At 35.5% G+C, this 17300-nt stretch overlaps 1 protein-coding gene across 1 annotated transcript in view; it reads right to left on the bottom strand.

The window, feature by feature from the left end:
* LOC140447437 (N(G),N(G)-dimethylarginine dimethylaminohydrolase 1) overlaps positions 1-17300 on the bottom strand; it is a 39102-nt gene that overhangs the window by 10576 nt on the left and 11226 nt on the right. Inside the window, exon 2 of the mRNA XM_072540084.1 lies at positions 3575-3677. Coding sequence (XP_072396185.1) covers positions 3575-3677 — 103 coding nt within the window. The remainder of the gene's footprint in view (positions 1-3574; positions 3678-17300) is intronic.

Raw genomic sequence — 17300 nt, 5'->3', positions numbered from 1 at the left:
TGAACTGAATATTTTTGGAATACTTATATCGTTAACTGAGGATCGGAATCGGATTAGTGTGATTTGTTCACGATATGGTAGAGGCTGGTAGAAACTACATGATAATGTTGTAAAGTCATTTTTGGCAAAATGCGGTATATGTACCTATATATGGCAAAATGAGAACGAAACGAACGAGGAGACCGTATGGTACAATTTTGTCAAGCGGAGGAGTTAGTAGTTGCTAACACTCTTTTCAAGTTACCTAACAGACGACTGTACACATGGAAATCTCCGAGTGACACCAAAGGTAGAGTAGTCAGAAATCAAATTGACTTTGTCCTTGTTAGACAAAGATTCCGCAACTCTATACTCTCAGCTAAAACCTACCCAGGAGCAGATATAGGCTCGGATCACAATCCTGTAGTAGTCACATTAAGAATAAAACTAAAGATCATTCAAAAACACATACAGAAACAAATTGACGTGAGAAGACTGAGTGAACAACATATAAAAGAGAAAACAATAGTGAACATCAAAGAAAATTTACAAAATATAGAGAAACTGAATAGAAATACTGATAACATAGACCAAAAATGGGAGAATATTAAACATGCCGTAATGCTGGCAGGGAGAGAAAATTTAACACCGAAAGAAAGGAAACATAAAGAATGGATGAATGAGGAAATACTACAGTTGATGTGTGAAAGAAGGGCACACAAAACAAATAATCCGATAAGATACAAAGAAACAGATAAACTGATAAAAAAGAAAATAAGAGAAGCTAGAGAAAGATGGCTAAGTGAGCAATGCCAGGAGTTGGAACAACTGGAGCGAAAATATGACTTTTTTAATGTACACAAAAAGATTAAAGAAATGACAGGAAGGAGAAGAACAACACAGACAGGACAGATCAAAGATACAGATGGTTTACTCATAACAGATTTACAACAAAAAATGAATCGATGGACAGAATACATATCACAACTTTTTGATGACAAAGATAGACAAGAAATCTCAAACGAATATACAGATGATACAGGGCCTGATATAATCAGAGAAGAAATAGATTATGCAATCAAACAAGCGAAAAGTGGTAAGGCCCCCGGTCCTGATGAAATTCCCGTAGAACTGCTCAAACTTATGGACGATGAATCTATTAAAATACTCCTAGATCTATTTAACACAATATATAGAACTGGAATAATACCTAGGGAATGGCTCCGTTCGACCTTTATACTACTGCCAAAAAAGGCAAATACAAGGGAATGCAGCGAATATCGTACGATAGCTTTGATGAGTCATGCTCTAAAACTGTTCCTGAAAATAATCCATAATAGGATCTATAGGAAATTAGACGTAGACATCAGTAACACTCAGATGGGATTCAGAAAAGGGCTGGGTACAAGGGAGGCTCTGTTTGCAATGAACGTTCTCTCACAGAGATGTTTAGACATGAACCAAGAAATTTACACCTGCTTTATTGATTTCGAAAAGGCCTTTGACAAAGTACAACATGAACCACTAAGACAAATTCTAATAAAGAAAAATATAGACAGCCGAGATATTCGAATTATATGCAACCTATATTGGAATCAAACAGCTAATGTGAAGGTTGAGGGTAGGCTAACAGAAGAAATTCAAATCCGTCGAGGAGTCCGGCAGGGATGCATCTTGTCGCCACTTTTATTTAATCTGTATAGTGAAGCTATTTGTGAACAAGCACTCGAGGAAGAAGATCTTGGTCTGATAATAAATGGTGAGACGATCAACAATATAAGGTATGCTGACGATACGGTTCTTCTAACGGGAACGCTAGTAGAACTACAACATCTCGTTCAAAGTCTCAATATATACTGTAACAGTTACGGCTTGAAAATTAATTTGAAAAAAACCAAATTTATGGTAATCACGAAATCAAAGAACATCAGAGCTAATCTTGTAATAGACAATACAACGATTGAGCGTGTGTCCTGTTATAAATATCTAGGTGCTTGGATCACAGACGATACTGATCAAACAAAAGAGATTAGATGTAGAATAGAAATCGCTAGATCAGTCTTTAATAGAATGCGCAAACTCTTTTGCAATCGTGATATCAATATAAAGTTACGAATACGAATGCTGCGGTGTTATGTCTTTTCTACCCTGTTGTATGGAGTAGAGGCTTGGACACTAAAACAGTTGACCACAAAAAACATCGAAGCTTTCGAGATGTGGTGCTATAGGCGCATTCTCAGAATATCATGGATGGACCGCGTCACTAACACGCAAGTACTCCAAACTTTAGACAAAAGATGCGAAATTCTAAATGAGATAAAAACTAGAAAGATGGAATACTTGGGGCACATTGTGAGAGGTGAAAAGTACGAACTTTTAAGAAATATCATGCAGGGCAAAATTAAGGGCAAAAGAAGTGTGGGAAGAAGAAAAATATCGTGGCTTCGTAATCTACGTGAATGGTTCGGGTGTAGTTCGATTGAACTTTTTAGGCGCGCTGCTAACAAAGTCGCAGTGGCCATGATGATTTCCAATCTCCGCTAGGAGTGGCACGAGAAGAAGAAGAAGAATGGCAAAATGTGGTATATGAATCACAAGCAATAGAAATACGTAGAGGAGTACGACAGGGATGCATTTTGTCACTGCTGCTGCATCTGCCAGGAAACCCTTTTGCAAGCAAACGAAGGAATCGTAATCAATGGAGAGGTTGTAAATAATATTCGATACGCAGACGACACTGTACTAGTTGCAAGAACAGTAGAAGAATTACAACGATTACTTACAAATATAAATATTGCCCGCAACAATTATGGCATAAGTATCAATATCAAAAAAACTAAGTATATGGTCTTCAGTAAGAGCATGACACGACCAACACATATTAGTATAAACGGCATTCAAATTGAAAAAGTATCAAGTTACAAATACTTGGGTACTTCAATAAACGAAACTGGAGACCAAAACAATGAAATAAAAAGACGTATCGAAATTGCCAGGGCCACTTTCATAAAGATGAGGAAATTCTTCTGCAACAGAGATATAAGCATTCCTCTCCGATTAAGAATACTAAGGGGCTACGTATTTAACACGCTATTAAACGGTGTAGAGGCCTGGACTCTCAAGCAGAACAATATAAAAAATATTGAAAGAGTTACAAATTTTGAAGTAATGCGAAGGATAGGAAAAGACCCAGAAATTTTGTCAACGATCAAACGAAGAAAACTCGAATATTTCGGTCACGTGATGAGAGGACATAAATACGCATTACTTCAAAATATAATTAAGCAAGGAAAAATAGAAGGAAAACGGAATCCAGGCCGTAGAAGAATGTCATGGCTGCGTAATTTGAGAGAGTGGTTTGGCTGTACCACTAATGAACAGGTCAGCTCTAAACAAGGTCAGGATAGCCTTGATGATTTCCAGTCTCCGATAGGAGTGGCACAAGAAGAAGAAGGTATATGTGATTTTTAAAATGACCGATTCAATTATAATACCCTTTGAATTGGTCGTCTTCGTTAATTGTTTGTTTAATATGGAGCACTTGAAAGCTGATAAACCTTAAATTTATGGGAAAATTAATAAGTAAAAACCTTACCTGTGAACAAAACATCTCCACCCTCTAATCTGGCTTTAGAATCTGACATTTCAATAATTGGTAGATCTAATTCTTTCTTCAGCACTACTCGAATAGTCTCTATCTAAAAACAAATAAAAAAACTCGTCATATAGTTGCAGAAATGTTCAATAAAATAACAAAGTTCCTTTGATGGGTACGTAAAACTACGATTGGAAGCTGGCATAGATCAACACGTAAAGTCAAAATCTTCAATGAATGAGACCGTTCACATCCCATTCTATTGCTCTGCAGCAATATGAGATTATATGAGAAGGCAAACAGACGTACCAATTCAGATTTTACTGGGCTGGAATCGGAGGATTGTATTTGATGCTCAATTTGACAAGCTGAATTTTGCAAAGAATATTAATTTTGTGACCCCAAAAAAGATGCAAAAAAGTTTACCACTTTTACCCCCGGGCTTCCCCCAAAACCCCCCTCACAGGGGGGTAAAAACGAAAAAAAATTAATTTACCAGGAATCTGTACACCGTAGAATAAAATGTTTCAAACAAAAAATGTAGCCGAGATCATTTTAAACAAAAATGTTTATAAGCGTTTATAAGCGTTTATATTTTTTGTGTAGAATGAACCGTTATTTTAGAACCAACGCTTGAAGTGGCCGTCGATTTTACGTGTCAATTACGCGCGCGAAATCAATGTTCAATAAAATTTGTATCAGCTGGACGGTAAAAATTCGATATCTTTTGATCCAAATGTCCTATCGACAAAAATCAAGATGCGTTTTAAAGGAAAAGAGTTTAGCTTTCGTATGCAGTTTTTATACACTCGCGATCATAAAATCCGGGTCACCTTAAAAATCACCGATATTTCATTTTTAACAAGCTTTATTGTAAATAATAATAACACAAATACAAACTAATGCATGTTTCTGGGAATTGTTGTCGGCTTAGCGGTTTCCTTTGCAACAAAGAATTTCAATAGTGCCGATTTCGCGGGAAAGCGCACACTTCCCAAAATGAACGGTACCTGTAACTGCCGCTTGTTTTAAATGTCTCATTTGTGCTTCGACTTTCTGTTCAAACGCAACGAACAAAAGTTTATTATTGCCACCATTAGTGTTTATTAGTGCCATTATTAGTGTTTATTATTGTTTATTTTTTGCCAAAAATACCCTTGACTATTGTTGAAACGGCACAAATTGTTGCGCTTGTGAAAGACGGTCACACTCAACGGCAAGTCGCAAGAACTGTTGGCGTAAGCCTTTCTACGGTTCAACGAGTGCTTCAACGCTTTCAGGAGAAGGGTTTGCTATCCAGACGACCTGGCTCTGGACGAAGAAGAATGACCACAGTACAAGATGACCGTTTTCTTGTGTTTCAGGCTTTACGAAACCGTACCTCAACTGCGATTATGTATCGAAATCGTCTACAGGAAGTACGAAATCGCAATGTTAGCGTTGCAACAGTCAGGAGAAGATTTAGTTCTTTTGGACTATCTTCTCGGGTAATGGCTACAGGACCGCCACTTCGCCTGGCGCATCGAGTTGCACGACTAACTTTTGCTCGACAATATGCGCATTTGGGGATTAACGATTGGAGCAAAGAGTTATTCTCAGATGAATCCCGTTTCTGCCTAACTGGATCCGATGGACGTGTAAGAGTTTGGAGGAGAACCGGTGAATGATTTTCACAAGCTTGCATTGCTCCAAGAATGCCATTTGGTGGAGGCTCGGTCATGGCTTGGTGAGGTGTATCTTTCGACTTCCGCACAGAATTACCCTTCATCGAAAATGGGTCCTTAACTGCACGAAGAAACATTACGGAGATTCTGGAAGAACATGTTATGCATACCATGGCAAGGCTTGGAGAAAACGTCGTTTTTATGCAGAACAACGCGCGAACGCACGTTGCCACGATCAGTATGCAATACTTGGACGAGGTTGGAATTACGAGGTTACACTGGCCAGCTAGGTCTCCGGACCTGAATCCCATCGAACATATCTGGGACGATTTGAAAAAGCGTATTCAACCCCTAACATCTCCTCCTAACAACGGACAGGAGCTTAAGGATCTGTTAGTGAGAGAGTGGAATAACATACCACAACATGTAATCCGGAGAAAAATTGAGAGTATGCCCCGTCGTCTGCAAGAGGTTATTAGAGCAAGGGGAGGCAATACACGATATTAGTCATTGAAATTTCACTGACATTTTACCACGTTCTGTATTTTCCATTTTTTTCGTATGCCTGTTTTATCAACAATTTGGTTTGTTTTCTGCTTTTTCAATAAAAACAATAAAAAACCGTTTTTTTTTTCTTTCAAAACAAACATTGATGACAAATAAAAAATAAGTTAGCCTAAAAAAAGGTTATTATTGCACCAGAGGCAAAAATATTCCAAAAACTTGAAATTTTCAAGGTGACCCGGATTTTATGATCGCGAGTGTATTTTGCCGAGAATAAACTCAGTTTTTCTAAAGGTGTTAAATAAATTAACGTGGCGCGATTTTTGCCATTTTTTACGATTCTCGAGAGATCAATAAAATTGATCACTTTCATTGACCTGTTGTAGTAAACTTTTCATTTTTAGAGATCAATCTTTAAAATCTATGACATAAAATTTTAATTTTGAGTTGTGGTAACAAATATGAGGCACTTGAAATATGAATAAAAAACGCAGAATTTAATGTTTTACATTACAAACGATTACACGTTACCGAAAATGCATTTAAGAAAACTGTTTTGAGTGTATATTATTGCAGTAGTTTTGTTCTATTGAAAAACGTAATAGTGTAATTGAAAAAAAAAATTTTAATGTTTTAGATCGTTTGTTGTATGAAAGTTTAAATCCAATGTTTTTTAAGCATATTTTAAATGCCTCACATTTGTTACCAAAACTGAAAACTAAAATTTAATGATATAGGTTTTAAAGGTTAAGCTCTAGTAATTGAAATTCATAGTGGCCAGTCAATGAAAGGGATAGATTGTATTGATCTCGTGAGAATCATAAAAAATGGCAAAAATCGCGTCACGTTTATTTAACACCTGTATAAAATCTGAGTTTATTTGCGGCAAAATACAAAAACTGCATACAAAAGCTAAATTCTTTATCTTTATAACGCATCTTGATTTTTGTCGATAGGTCACTTGAATCAAAAGATATCGAATTTTTACCGTCGAGCTGATACAAATTTTATTGAACATTGATGTCCCGCGCCTAACTTACATGCAAAATCGACGGTCGCTTCAAGCGTTGTTTCTAAGAGAACGGTTCATTCTACACAAAAAAGCTGATTAACATTTTTGTTTAAAATTATCTCAGCTACATTTTTTATTTGAAACATTTTTTTCTACGGTGTACAGATTCTGTATAAATCGATTTTTTTGCGGTTTTACCCCCCTTCGAGGGGGGTTTCAGGGGGAAGCCCGGGAGTAGAAGTGGTAAACTTTTTGCATCTTTTTTGGGGCCCCAAAATTAATATTCTAGGCAAAATTCAGCTTGTTCGTGTGGTTTTTAGAGGTTCAGTGGTATTTTCGTCTCTGACGACTGGAGTAACGTTGCATGTTTCAACCTAACCTAACCTTACAATCTTCTGGAATATTTTAAACTCTTTCATCGCTTCCCACAGCTTAAGTTCAGGATGATTCTCGGAAGGATCTTCCTCTTTAGACATAAAGAGATATATAAATACTAGTGATTGTGCCCGGCAATTGATTGGATCTCACTCCACTCAATTTATTCTGACTTCCTCCTATTTATGGACAGGAAGAAAACAACATGAGATTTTAGACTGTTGTACAACTTTCATAACAAATGAGTCACTTTTGGAGAATCGCTGAACTTTTGCGTAAATTCGTGTTATGAAATCGATCTACGTACAAAAGCCAGCGTAATTCCAGTGTGGCAATTCATTTGTTGGGAAAGCTCGAGTTTTATATTATATTTTTTACCCATCACCACATTCGCAGCCAATATTTTAAAATCAACAAACTTTCAAAAGAGCTAAAAATTGAATTTTTAAAATAATAAACTTCTTGCATGAAAGGGCTGATCTTTTTACCTCCAGATAAATATTGTCCTATCTGAGAGATAGTTTTCTGAAGGATAGACATTTATTTATAAAATAAAATGTCCAGTCTTTTCACGTCAAATTATGTTGAGGTTACTTATCTGTAAGATAAACGTAACATTTATTTCGGAATACACAATATTTAATTAATTTTCAAAGAAATCACACTAAAGTTTTAATGTATCTTTGGATTATACAATTTCTGGTGGCAGGAATAAATTAAATTATGTAAAGAAAAATTTAATACCGAATAAAAAATGATATAATCGTTTTCATCGTTCTTGGCGTGTGCGTGTAAAAATACATGCAATAAGTTGTTTCATCTGTCTTTCCTTGTCTAAGCTCGATTCGTTTACCTCCTCCAGTGGCGGAGCAAAATGTAGCATGTCAAACGAAATAATAGTTATAAAAGAAAATTATAAATTATTTTTCATTAAATTTCTAATAACGGAATATACGTATAAATTGCGAAGAAGTATTTTTCTAGCTTGCAGTACAATAGGACAGGATATAACGAAAAGTACATTTAAAAAGGATTTTGAAATATACCCAAAAAAGTGTTAATTATTTAACCCACTTTAATTAAAAAATGATACAGATTTTTTAAGTTTTAAGCACTGTAGCGAATTCTGAACTGTTACAACGTACTGACCTTGATTAATTAGGTAATTAGTCAGCGTCTTCACTGGAACTGTCTTCATCATTGGAACCTTCCGCCAAATCGATGATAATCCTACTTTCATTTTCATCATATGTGACCATTTTTGCCCAGTCGTCCTGAATTAATTTTTCAGTATGGTTAACACAACTCGCCCACACTGCAGGTGTTGCCTCAGCTAATGCATCGCCCCAAACTTTTTTCACTGTTTTATCTCCACGTCCATGTTCTCCAATATGACGATCATAGTATTGTTTAGAAATGCCCCAGACCAACTCAATCGGATTATATTGACAGTGATATGGAGGCAATCTCAAAACCTGATACCTATGTTCTTGGAGTAGCTCGTCTATAACGTACCTGGTATTTTGTGGTTTATTCTGGCGACAAAGACTCAATAGCTCTGTCTTGCCCGAATCGTCGTCAAAAATTATTTTTTTCGCTCGTAACCATTCTTGTAAGTCCGATTTTTTCCAACTGGCATTCGGTAACTTTTCTATTAAAGAGCTATGGTATGAGGCATTATCCATAATAATTAGAGATGGTTCCTCCAACATTGGTATCAGCTTTTCGGAGACCCACTTTTTAAAAGACTCTTTATCCATAGAATCATGATAGTCTGCACTCTTCGATTTCGTAGAAAACAGTAATCCAGCATCTTTAACAAATCCTTGCCTACTTCCGGCATGTAAAACAACAAAGCGTTTACCTGTATTTTCGTGTCCGTTTCTGATGCTTTTCACACAGTCATATTGCCAAGTACGTTTATATGCCCCTTTTAGGAATATCCATGTTTCATCTAAAAAAACGAACTGAAGTGGGCTTGGACTTAAAAAATTTCTCATATAATGCCTCAAAAAATACAGTCGTTTGGAGACAATACATGGTTTCTCACATAGCACTCGTCATCTATTTTCTAGTTTGTATGAAAACCCACAATTTTTCATAAGACGCCACAAACTTGTATCAGAACCGTCATAGAGATGCTTGTTTCTTAATTGTGTATTTAGAACTTTAATTGTAACGTGCTCTCCTTTTGCTTTCATGCCATACAGTACATTTCTAATCTCTCCTTTTATAGTATCGCTGACATCATTATTCTTTTTTTTTTGTACATTACGTGACTCTCCTGGTGTAGTAAGAGCTGCCCCTGTCTTGTATTCACTCTTTATTCTTGTCACTGTGCGAAGACTGATTTTCAAAGCGTCCGCTACTCGTTCATGTACCGATGATAACGAAAGCAAAGGTCCGTTGTTTTCTTTTTCTTTTTTAAAATACTCCAATAAATGAACTACACGTTGTCGCATTTCTCCTGTTATTGTTTTTTCCGGCATTTTTTTTTTATTAAATAGAACAATTAGTTATTTACAACAAAAAATAATAAGTAAAACTGTTCGGAACAAATTCCAACAATGACTGACTAAAATCGACTAAAACAACATAAAATATCAATGGTAATTGCTACAATTATAAACCTATTAGCCAGCTCATTCAAGAACAATGCCACCAGTCATTATTGCAATGGGTATTGGAAGAGAGAGAGTTAATTTATAATAAACTGGAATTTTTAAGGTGTCGAGAGTATTATTTTATGTAATGGAATTCCACACAGTAAGAGCTCAAACTATTAATTAATTAAAAACTGTTTACTTATAAAAACTATTTCATCAGCTACTTCAAACCTGCACAGATCAGGGTAACATGTTAAAAAAAACACGTCACTGCTAGCTATCTGTATTCGTAAAGAGGCCGAACTTATCACCGACACCGTATCGGCCAAACGCATCGGTGTTATTGCTACAATACTGGGAGACGTGAGTGGTCTCTTCATTCCCTTCTCATCGCACTTTACCATGACGAACGTGACTCGCACAATTGAATTACGCATCTGTGTATCAGAGAGAGACGAATATTAAAAATTCCGTAGTAGCTTATTTCAGGCACACGCCAAGAACGATGAAAACGAGTATACATGTATATTAATGATTCTTCTGACGTTTCTCCATAACACTAAAATATTATATAAGGTTAGCTCAAACACCGTCAACTTCAGAAAGTTTAATAATGTCTTTATTTAGCAATTCATCTTTCAAATTGTCTTCATTTTGATCTCCCGCTAGTTTATAGAATGTTGCTGTAGATTAGAACGGTTGTATATTTTCAACTTTACAGCCACTTTAACTGGATAAAATAGTACCTAAACCTTCTCTTCCATGCATAAAATATTCTGTTACATATCTGGTTTTAATACGGAATTAATTATAAAAATTTTTTTCATGGCTACTTTAGAGGACCTCTTAAAAATGGCTTCACTGTATAATCAGAATCTCCAAGTAACAACCCATTTCTTCTTCTTCTTTAAGTGCCATCTCCGCGACGAAGGTTGGCAATCATCATGGCTATTCTGACCTTCGAGGCAGCTGCTCTGAACAATTGCCTTGAGCTGCAACTAAACCACTCTCTCAGGTTCTTCAACCAGGAAACGCGTCTTCTTCATACACTTCTCCTACTCTCTACTTTTCCTTGAATTATGAGTCTCAAGATGTTGTATCTTTCGCCTCCCATCACATATCCGAGATATTGCAATTTCCTTTCTTTTATTGTATTTTCCATTTCCCTCTCTCTGCCTATTCTCCTTAACACTTCTGTATTCGTGACTCTATCTACCCATGGAATCCTTAACAATCTTCTAAATGTCCACATTTCAAACGCGTTAAGTCGATTTATTGTATTCCAGTTTAATGTCCATGATTTAGCTCCATAGTAGAGTACACTGTGTACATAACATTTAATTAGCCTTATTCTGAGGGCCAATGTCAGATCTTTGCTGCATAAAATCTTTTTCATTTTCACGAAGTTGACACGTGCTTTTTCAATTCTGACTCTTATTTCTGCAGTATAATCGTTATTTTCTGTGATTATCGTTCCGAAGTAACTATATCTTTTTACTCTCTCAATCTGTTTGCCGCCTACCGTTAATATTTCGTTTTTTATTGTTCTTGCTAATTTTCATGAATTTGGTTTTTTTGATGTTAAGAGAGAGTCCGTATTCTCCACTATATCTTAATATTTTGTTCATTATTCTTTCTAAATCTTCCAAGTTGTCGGCTATTATGACTGTATCGTCGGCATACCTAATGTTGTTAATTAAACTTCCGTTCACTTTTATGCCGACTGTCTCGTTTACCAAAGCTTCTTGTATGATTTCTTCAGAATAAGCATTAAACAATAACGGCGACAGTATGCAACCTTGTCTTACCCCTCTCCTTATCTCCACTTCTTCTGACACTTCTCTTCCAATTTTCACATTTGATCGTTGGCTGTAGTATAAATCTGATATCAATGTTACATCCCTCACATCCAGATTCTTGTTTTTGAGTACTTCTACAAGTCAATCATGTTTTACCTTATTGAATGCCTTTTTGTAGTCTATAAAGCATACATAAAGATCTCGATTAACATCCAAACATCTTTGGGTCAGCACGTTAAAAGAAAATAGTGCCTCTCTTGTGCCCACTCCATTCCGAAATCCAAATTGGGAATCACTAATATCCATCTCCAGCTTAGCGTGTATTCTATTATGGATGATTTTTAGCAGGGTTTTTAAGGTATGTGACATTAGACTGATCGTTCGATAATCACTACATTCTTTGGCATTTACTTTCTTTGGTAGACAAATAAATGTTGATGTTAGCATTTCACGTGGAATGATTCCTATGGAATAGATTGTGTTCAGTAGTTGGACTAAAAGATCTATGTTTTTTTCATTGACCAGTTTTAGCAATTCACTTGGTATTTCATCTGGACCAGCAGCTTTATTATTTTTCATGGACTTTACCGCATAACTTCTGACTTTGTTATTTCAGGTCCCTCGTCTTTACTCTGATTATCTTCGTATATATTTTCCTGTCTCTGGTCATGGAATAATTCCTCTATATTATATTCTTTCCATCCTCCTAATTTTGTTCTGTCTCCACTAAAATGTTTCCTTGTTTGTCCAATAGTATGCTTGAGGTTTTTTGTTTTGCTACCCCAGCTAATTCTTTAACTTTCTTATGAAGATTGAAGTTATCATATTTGTTTTGTAAGTCTTCTATTTCTTGGCATTTTCCAGCGAAATAAGTCTATTTAGCTTCTCTTATTTTCCTTCTTATTTGATTATGCAGCTGTTGATACTGAGTTATGTTGATATTCTTTTGCCTTCTTCTGTCCTCCATCATTTCCAAGATTTCTTCTGCCATCCAATCTCCTTTCATGCATCTGGTTGTTGTGAGTTCTCTGCGACTTGATTCGATAATTGCATTTTTAAAGAATTGCCACTGTTGTTCTACATCACTATCAATTGATTCCGGTATAGATTCTAGGTTTGCATTAATTTCTTGTTTCAGCTTTTCTTTGGCGTCTTCTGATTCTAATTTTTGTATGTTCAGTTTATCACTTTTGTAGCTTTTTTGTATCTTTTTTAAGTGAAGTTGGAATTTTGCTACAAGAGGATTGTGGTCCGACGCCACGTCTGCACCTGGGTACGCTTTCACCGATTGTATTGCGTTTCGGTATCTGTGGTTTATTAAAATATAGTCAATTTGGTTTCTAACGATTTTATCGACCTTGTCAACTGGCGATTTCCAAGTGTAAAGGCGTCGTTTAGGCAGTTTAAAGAAAGTATTCATTACCGCAAGATTATGTTCTGGGCAGAATTATATAAGGCGTTCTCCTCTCTCATTTCGAACACCGAGTCCATATGGTCCTACAGTAGACTCACATCTTCCTTCTCCAACTTTGGAGTTAAAATCACCCATGACTACTGTTATATCTCTAGATGTTTTATTTTGTAGGGTGTTTTGAAGGTCATCGTAAAATTTTTCAATTTCTTCCTCTGTTTTATCGGCGGTTGGCGCATAAATCTGAATAAGGTTTAATTTCCCGTGTGTTGTATCATTTGTATTAGCATAATTCTTTCCGATATTGGTATAAAGCCTACAACTGATTTTGCAACTTTTTTACTGACATTAATTGCTACTCCATACCGATGTTGGCTGTCGGTACTACTAGAGTAGAAAAAAGTCGACCATTGTGTCACTTATTCCCAATATGTCGATCTTAAGTCGCATCATTTCTTGTTCTATATTCCTTAGTTTACCAGGCTCATACATGCTTCTAACATTCCATGTCGCTATTCTAAAAGTTGAATTTTGTATTTTTAGTACGCAGAGAGTTCGTTGGTTAACGACCTGAGGAGCTCTGTCATCATTGTTATTTCTCCCCCTGTCGAGTCTTGGCATCCGAGAACCATGATTAGTACGGTGATGCTTGTCACTAACTGCCATGACGATTTCTAGGGGTACTCTACGAGTCTTTAATACAGTGGTTCCCGATGCCTTCTGCATCCCTTGCATCCGCCTTCGAGATAGATTTCTCTATCTGAGGACAAAAGAGTGCCCTTACATCTACCAGCTCCTCCGCCCGAAACCGTTGGCCAGTATTTGACTTGATTCTATATCAACCCCAAAATTGAGGGTTGCCACTTACGCCATCCGCACCGTACCGAAGTTTTGCTTCTCCGCCGTGGCTGCCGTTGTGGGCTTCATCCGTAACCCTGGACAAGGGACCCTAAACAGGTACTAGTTTCCCGGGTCAGGAAACCCCCGGAATCTGCGGAGGGCAGGGATTGATTCATTTTCCCTGATAGGACTATCTTCAAGAATTTAAAGCTACCCGCGGGGTATCCCATTTCTAGTATCTTCATTGAAACTTTTTTTTAATTATCAAGATTATGAAAACATTGAATGCCTAAACTGAGTGAAGAAAAAGAGGTAGAATATCTACTTTTATAATCTTTTATTAACAACTATTTACAATATATTTTCAAAATATAGATCACTGTCGGTTTACTTAATCTAAACCTCTTAAAAAAGTCTATTATTTCAAAAATGAAAATGGTCGATTCTGCTTCAAATATTACATTCTCGCACAAGTTTATAAACATTAAACTTCAAACTATTCCGGAATAAAGGCAGAAAAACTAATTTTGGCCAAAAAAATGTCAAAAAATTGACAATTTTCCTCGATATTCTCCCTCAAACACTCGTTTTCTTTGTTACTGAAGTTATTTTGATTACGTCCCGCAACATGATAGTAATACATACTAGAAAACTCTAAACAATAATGTCTTTCCATAATAGAACTATTGTTACATTGCGTTTTCCAAAGAAAAATTAATTTAATTTTTTTTATTATTTTTATATTGATTTAATCGTATTATAAAATGGTTCACTTAACGAGATCAACCCATTACTCATTTAACCACACCAAAAATATTAAAGGAAAGCACAGTTTATGGCGAACCCGTCCCAATATATTCCTAACCACTCACCCTGACATAACATGGAATAAAACACCGAAATAGAGATAGGGAGACTGAGCGACAGAGAATTGAGATAATTCGGATGTTAACAAAACGACCCTTAGCTCCGAAATACTTCAAATTTTCCAAAGGACTTCTCTTTCCGTAAATTTCAATATTGATTTGTATCGGAATTTCTAATAATAAATAACTATATTACACAATAATTGTAGAATATGCGTTTTATGATAAACTTTGTTGCCGAAAAAAAAAACAGAAAGGCTAAACGCTTAGGAAATTTGTTTATTTTGATTTAAATAATTGGAACAATTAATGTATTTATCATTAATGTTACCATTAAATTGTACAATATATCAAAATCTGTTATAGTTGCATCAAACTTTTAATTGCATACTTGACCTTATGACGTAAAGGCCTAATTCTTTTGGTATGAAAAGGTCAAAATGTAAAATTTGGGTTTGGGAAGAGCTCTCTGAAGAAATTAATTTCATAGTTCCAAAACTACAAGTTGTTATCAATGGTGATGGAGATATTACAAAATATTAATTTTATTTTTACATACCTAACTTTAGTATAGTATTGATCTTCCAGACCCTCGCTTTCTTTCGAGAATTTCTTGTTCTTTTCATTTTTTATTAATAGAAAAACTGCGGTTCTGCTTATGTTAAAATGTTTTGCTGGCTCTGATAGCGGCCAGTTAATTTGGTCTTTCTAATCTAATCATTTAATTTGGTAACAATTCTTGCTTTAATATATCGTAAGTCGTTTGTTTCATTCCTTAATAATAATAAAAATAATAACAACCACCTTATTATATGTAAAAACTATCATTTGTATACTCTTTATAAAATGCAGGAAATCAAACTAATATCAAAATTTAGACCTTAATCATTATTACAATTTATGAATTAACATATGTAATCAATTGTTTGTTGTAATATAATGTCAGACCAATCAAATACACTGCTTAAAATGATCAAATCTTACTAAAGGTCGTGGCATATTATCGTGCACGTTGCGTTTCCAGCACATATCGTTTCCGAAAAATATAATTTAAATGGTTTTAAATATGAACAACGCACACTGTCCGGAACATTGCGTTTCAGACACTTATTCAGTATATTCGAACACAATATTTTACTGATGCCGACGGCTGCGTAACGAGTCGTAACCGGTTTGTAAGGATAATGTTAATTAGATACCCGTCGTTTTCCCCTTGTTGTTTATTTAGGTCTTTGTTTGATTTTGATACAGAGTATTTAAAAAAATAATAATTTTCGAGGCTGTTTTTAATAGGAATGTAATAATAATTAATAGGTTTAACAATTATTTTAGAATGAATAGGATTCAGTTTAAATATGTTTTAAATTTAATTTCACCTTCAGTTAAAAAACAAAATACTACATTTAACGAAGCCATACATATCAAACCAAAAAGTATTTTTAAAAAGAAGAGGTATCACTTCCGTACAAAAGTCCTACTTGTTTATCACTTCCGTGATTAATTGTCACAAAGCAATAAAAACACATACATAAATGACAAAATAGCCTCGAAAATTATTTTTTTAAATACCCTATATCAAAATCAAACAAGTTCCTAACTAAACAACAAGGGGAGAACGACGGACATCTAATGCACATTATCCTTACCAACCGGTTACGACCTATGTCCCGGACAGTGTGCGTTATTCATATTTAAAACCATTTAAATTATATTTTTCGGAAACTAAACGCTATGTGCTGGAAACGCAACGTGCACGATAATATGCCACGACCTTAAGAGTCGTATCAGTTTTTTTAAGAACCAGCTGTACCTTCCGGTTTTCAAAGAGCCTCCGCGTAAAGACACCAAATCCGTTCTCGCTGTCAATTTCCACTCCCAAACATCACAGACCGTTCATTTTAAACAATCTCGTCTCTCGTAAGTAGCCTGTACATTCCGCTAGTCTGGTCGACAAATAGAAATACAAATAGGTAAAAGTAGAGGGGGAAACAGGAGATATTAGTTTACGTTACTTTTCTTTCTGTTATTAAAGTTAACTATTGATCAATTGGAGATATCAAAATGGTATTAAATGGGTTTGCCTTATCCAGGTACAGACATCGAACCGACTGCAATCCTCTGATTGCTGATTTTGAACACTCAAAATACCATCGAAGAAAACAATAACAATGCCAAGATATAACATTGATAAATTGAGAGCCCCAATGGTTTAAGACAAAATGGAATAAGAACTATCCACGACATACTTAGCTAATGTCCGTACGACAAATGGAACAACACAAAATATAACATTCAAAATGGTTCCAACGCCCTTCTAGACCCATCACCAATAAAGAAAAATAAATTGTAGATGGCCAATGAGATACTGTGTCTTAAGGAGGATGGGAGAATTGGAAAAGACCAATCGCAAAATACCAAAAATATTCTGAACTAAATAGCATTAATAAAAAAAAAAGTGATACAGTACGCGGTACTGTAGACTAGCGCGAAACTTCATACTATATTTTCTGTATTTTTAAAATTTAAATAATAAAAAGGAAAAGACAGTTAAGATTTGATTTCACGTACAGGGCGCTTGCGCATCCGCTTATACGTATTTCGGCCTAATACGCCTCATCAGAATGGCTTTCGCAATCGCTCTGAACGTGA

The sequence above is a fragment of the Diabrotica undecimpunctata genome, chromosome 8 (genome assembly GCF_040954645.1).
Source record: "Diabrotica undecimpunctata isolate CICGRU chromosome 8, icDiaUnde3, whole genome shotgun sequence".
In the NCBI taxonomy this organism is placed as follows: domain Eukaryota; kingdom Metazoa; phylum Arthropoda; class Insecta; order Coleoptera; family Chrysomelidae; genus Diabrotica; species Diabrotica undecimpunctata.
The sequence above is the reverse complement of the archived record's forward strand: the minus strand, read 5'-3'. Positions and strand labels throughout refer to the sequence as shown.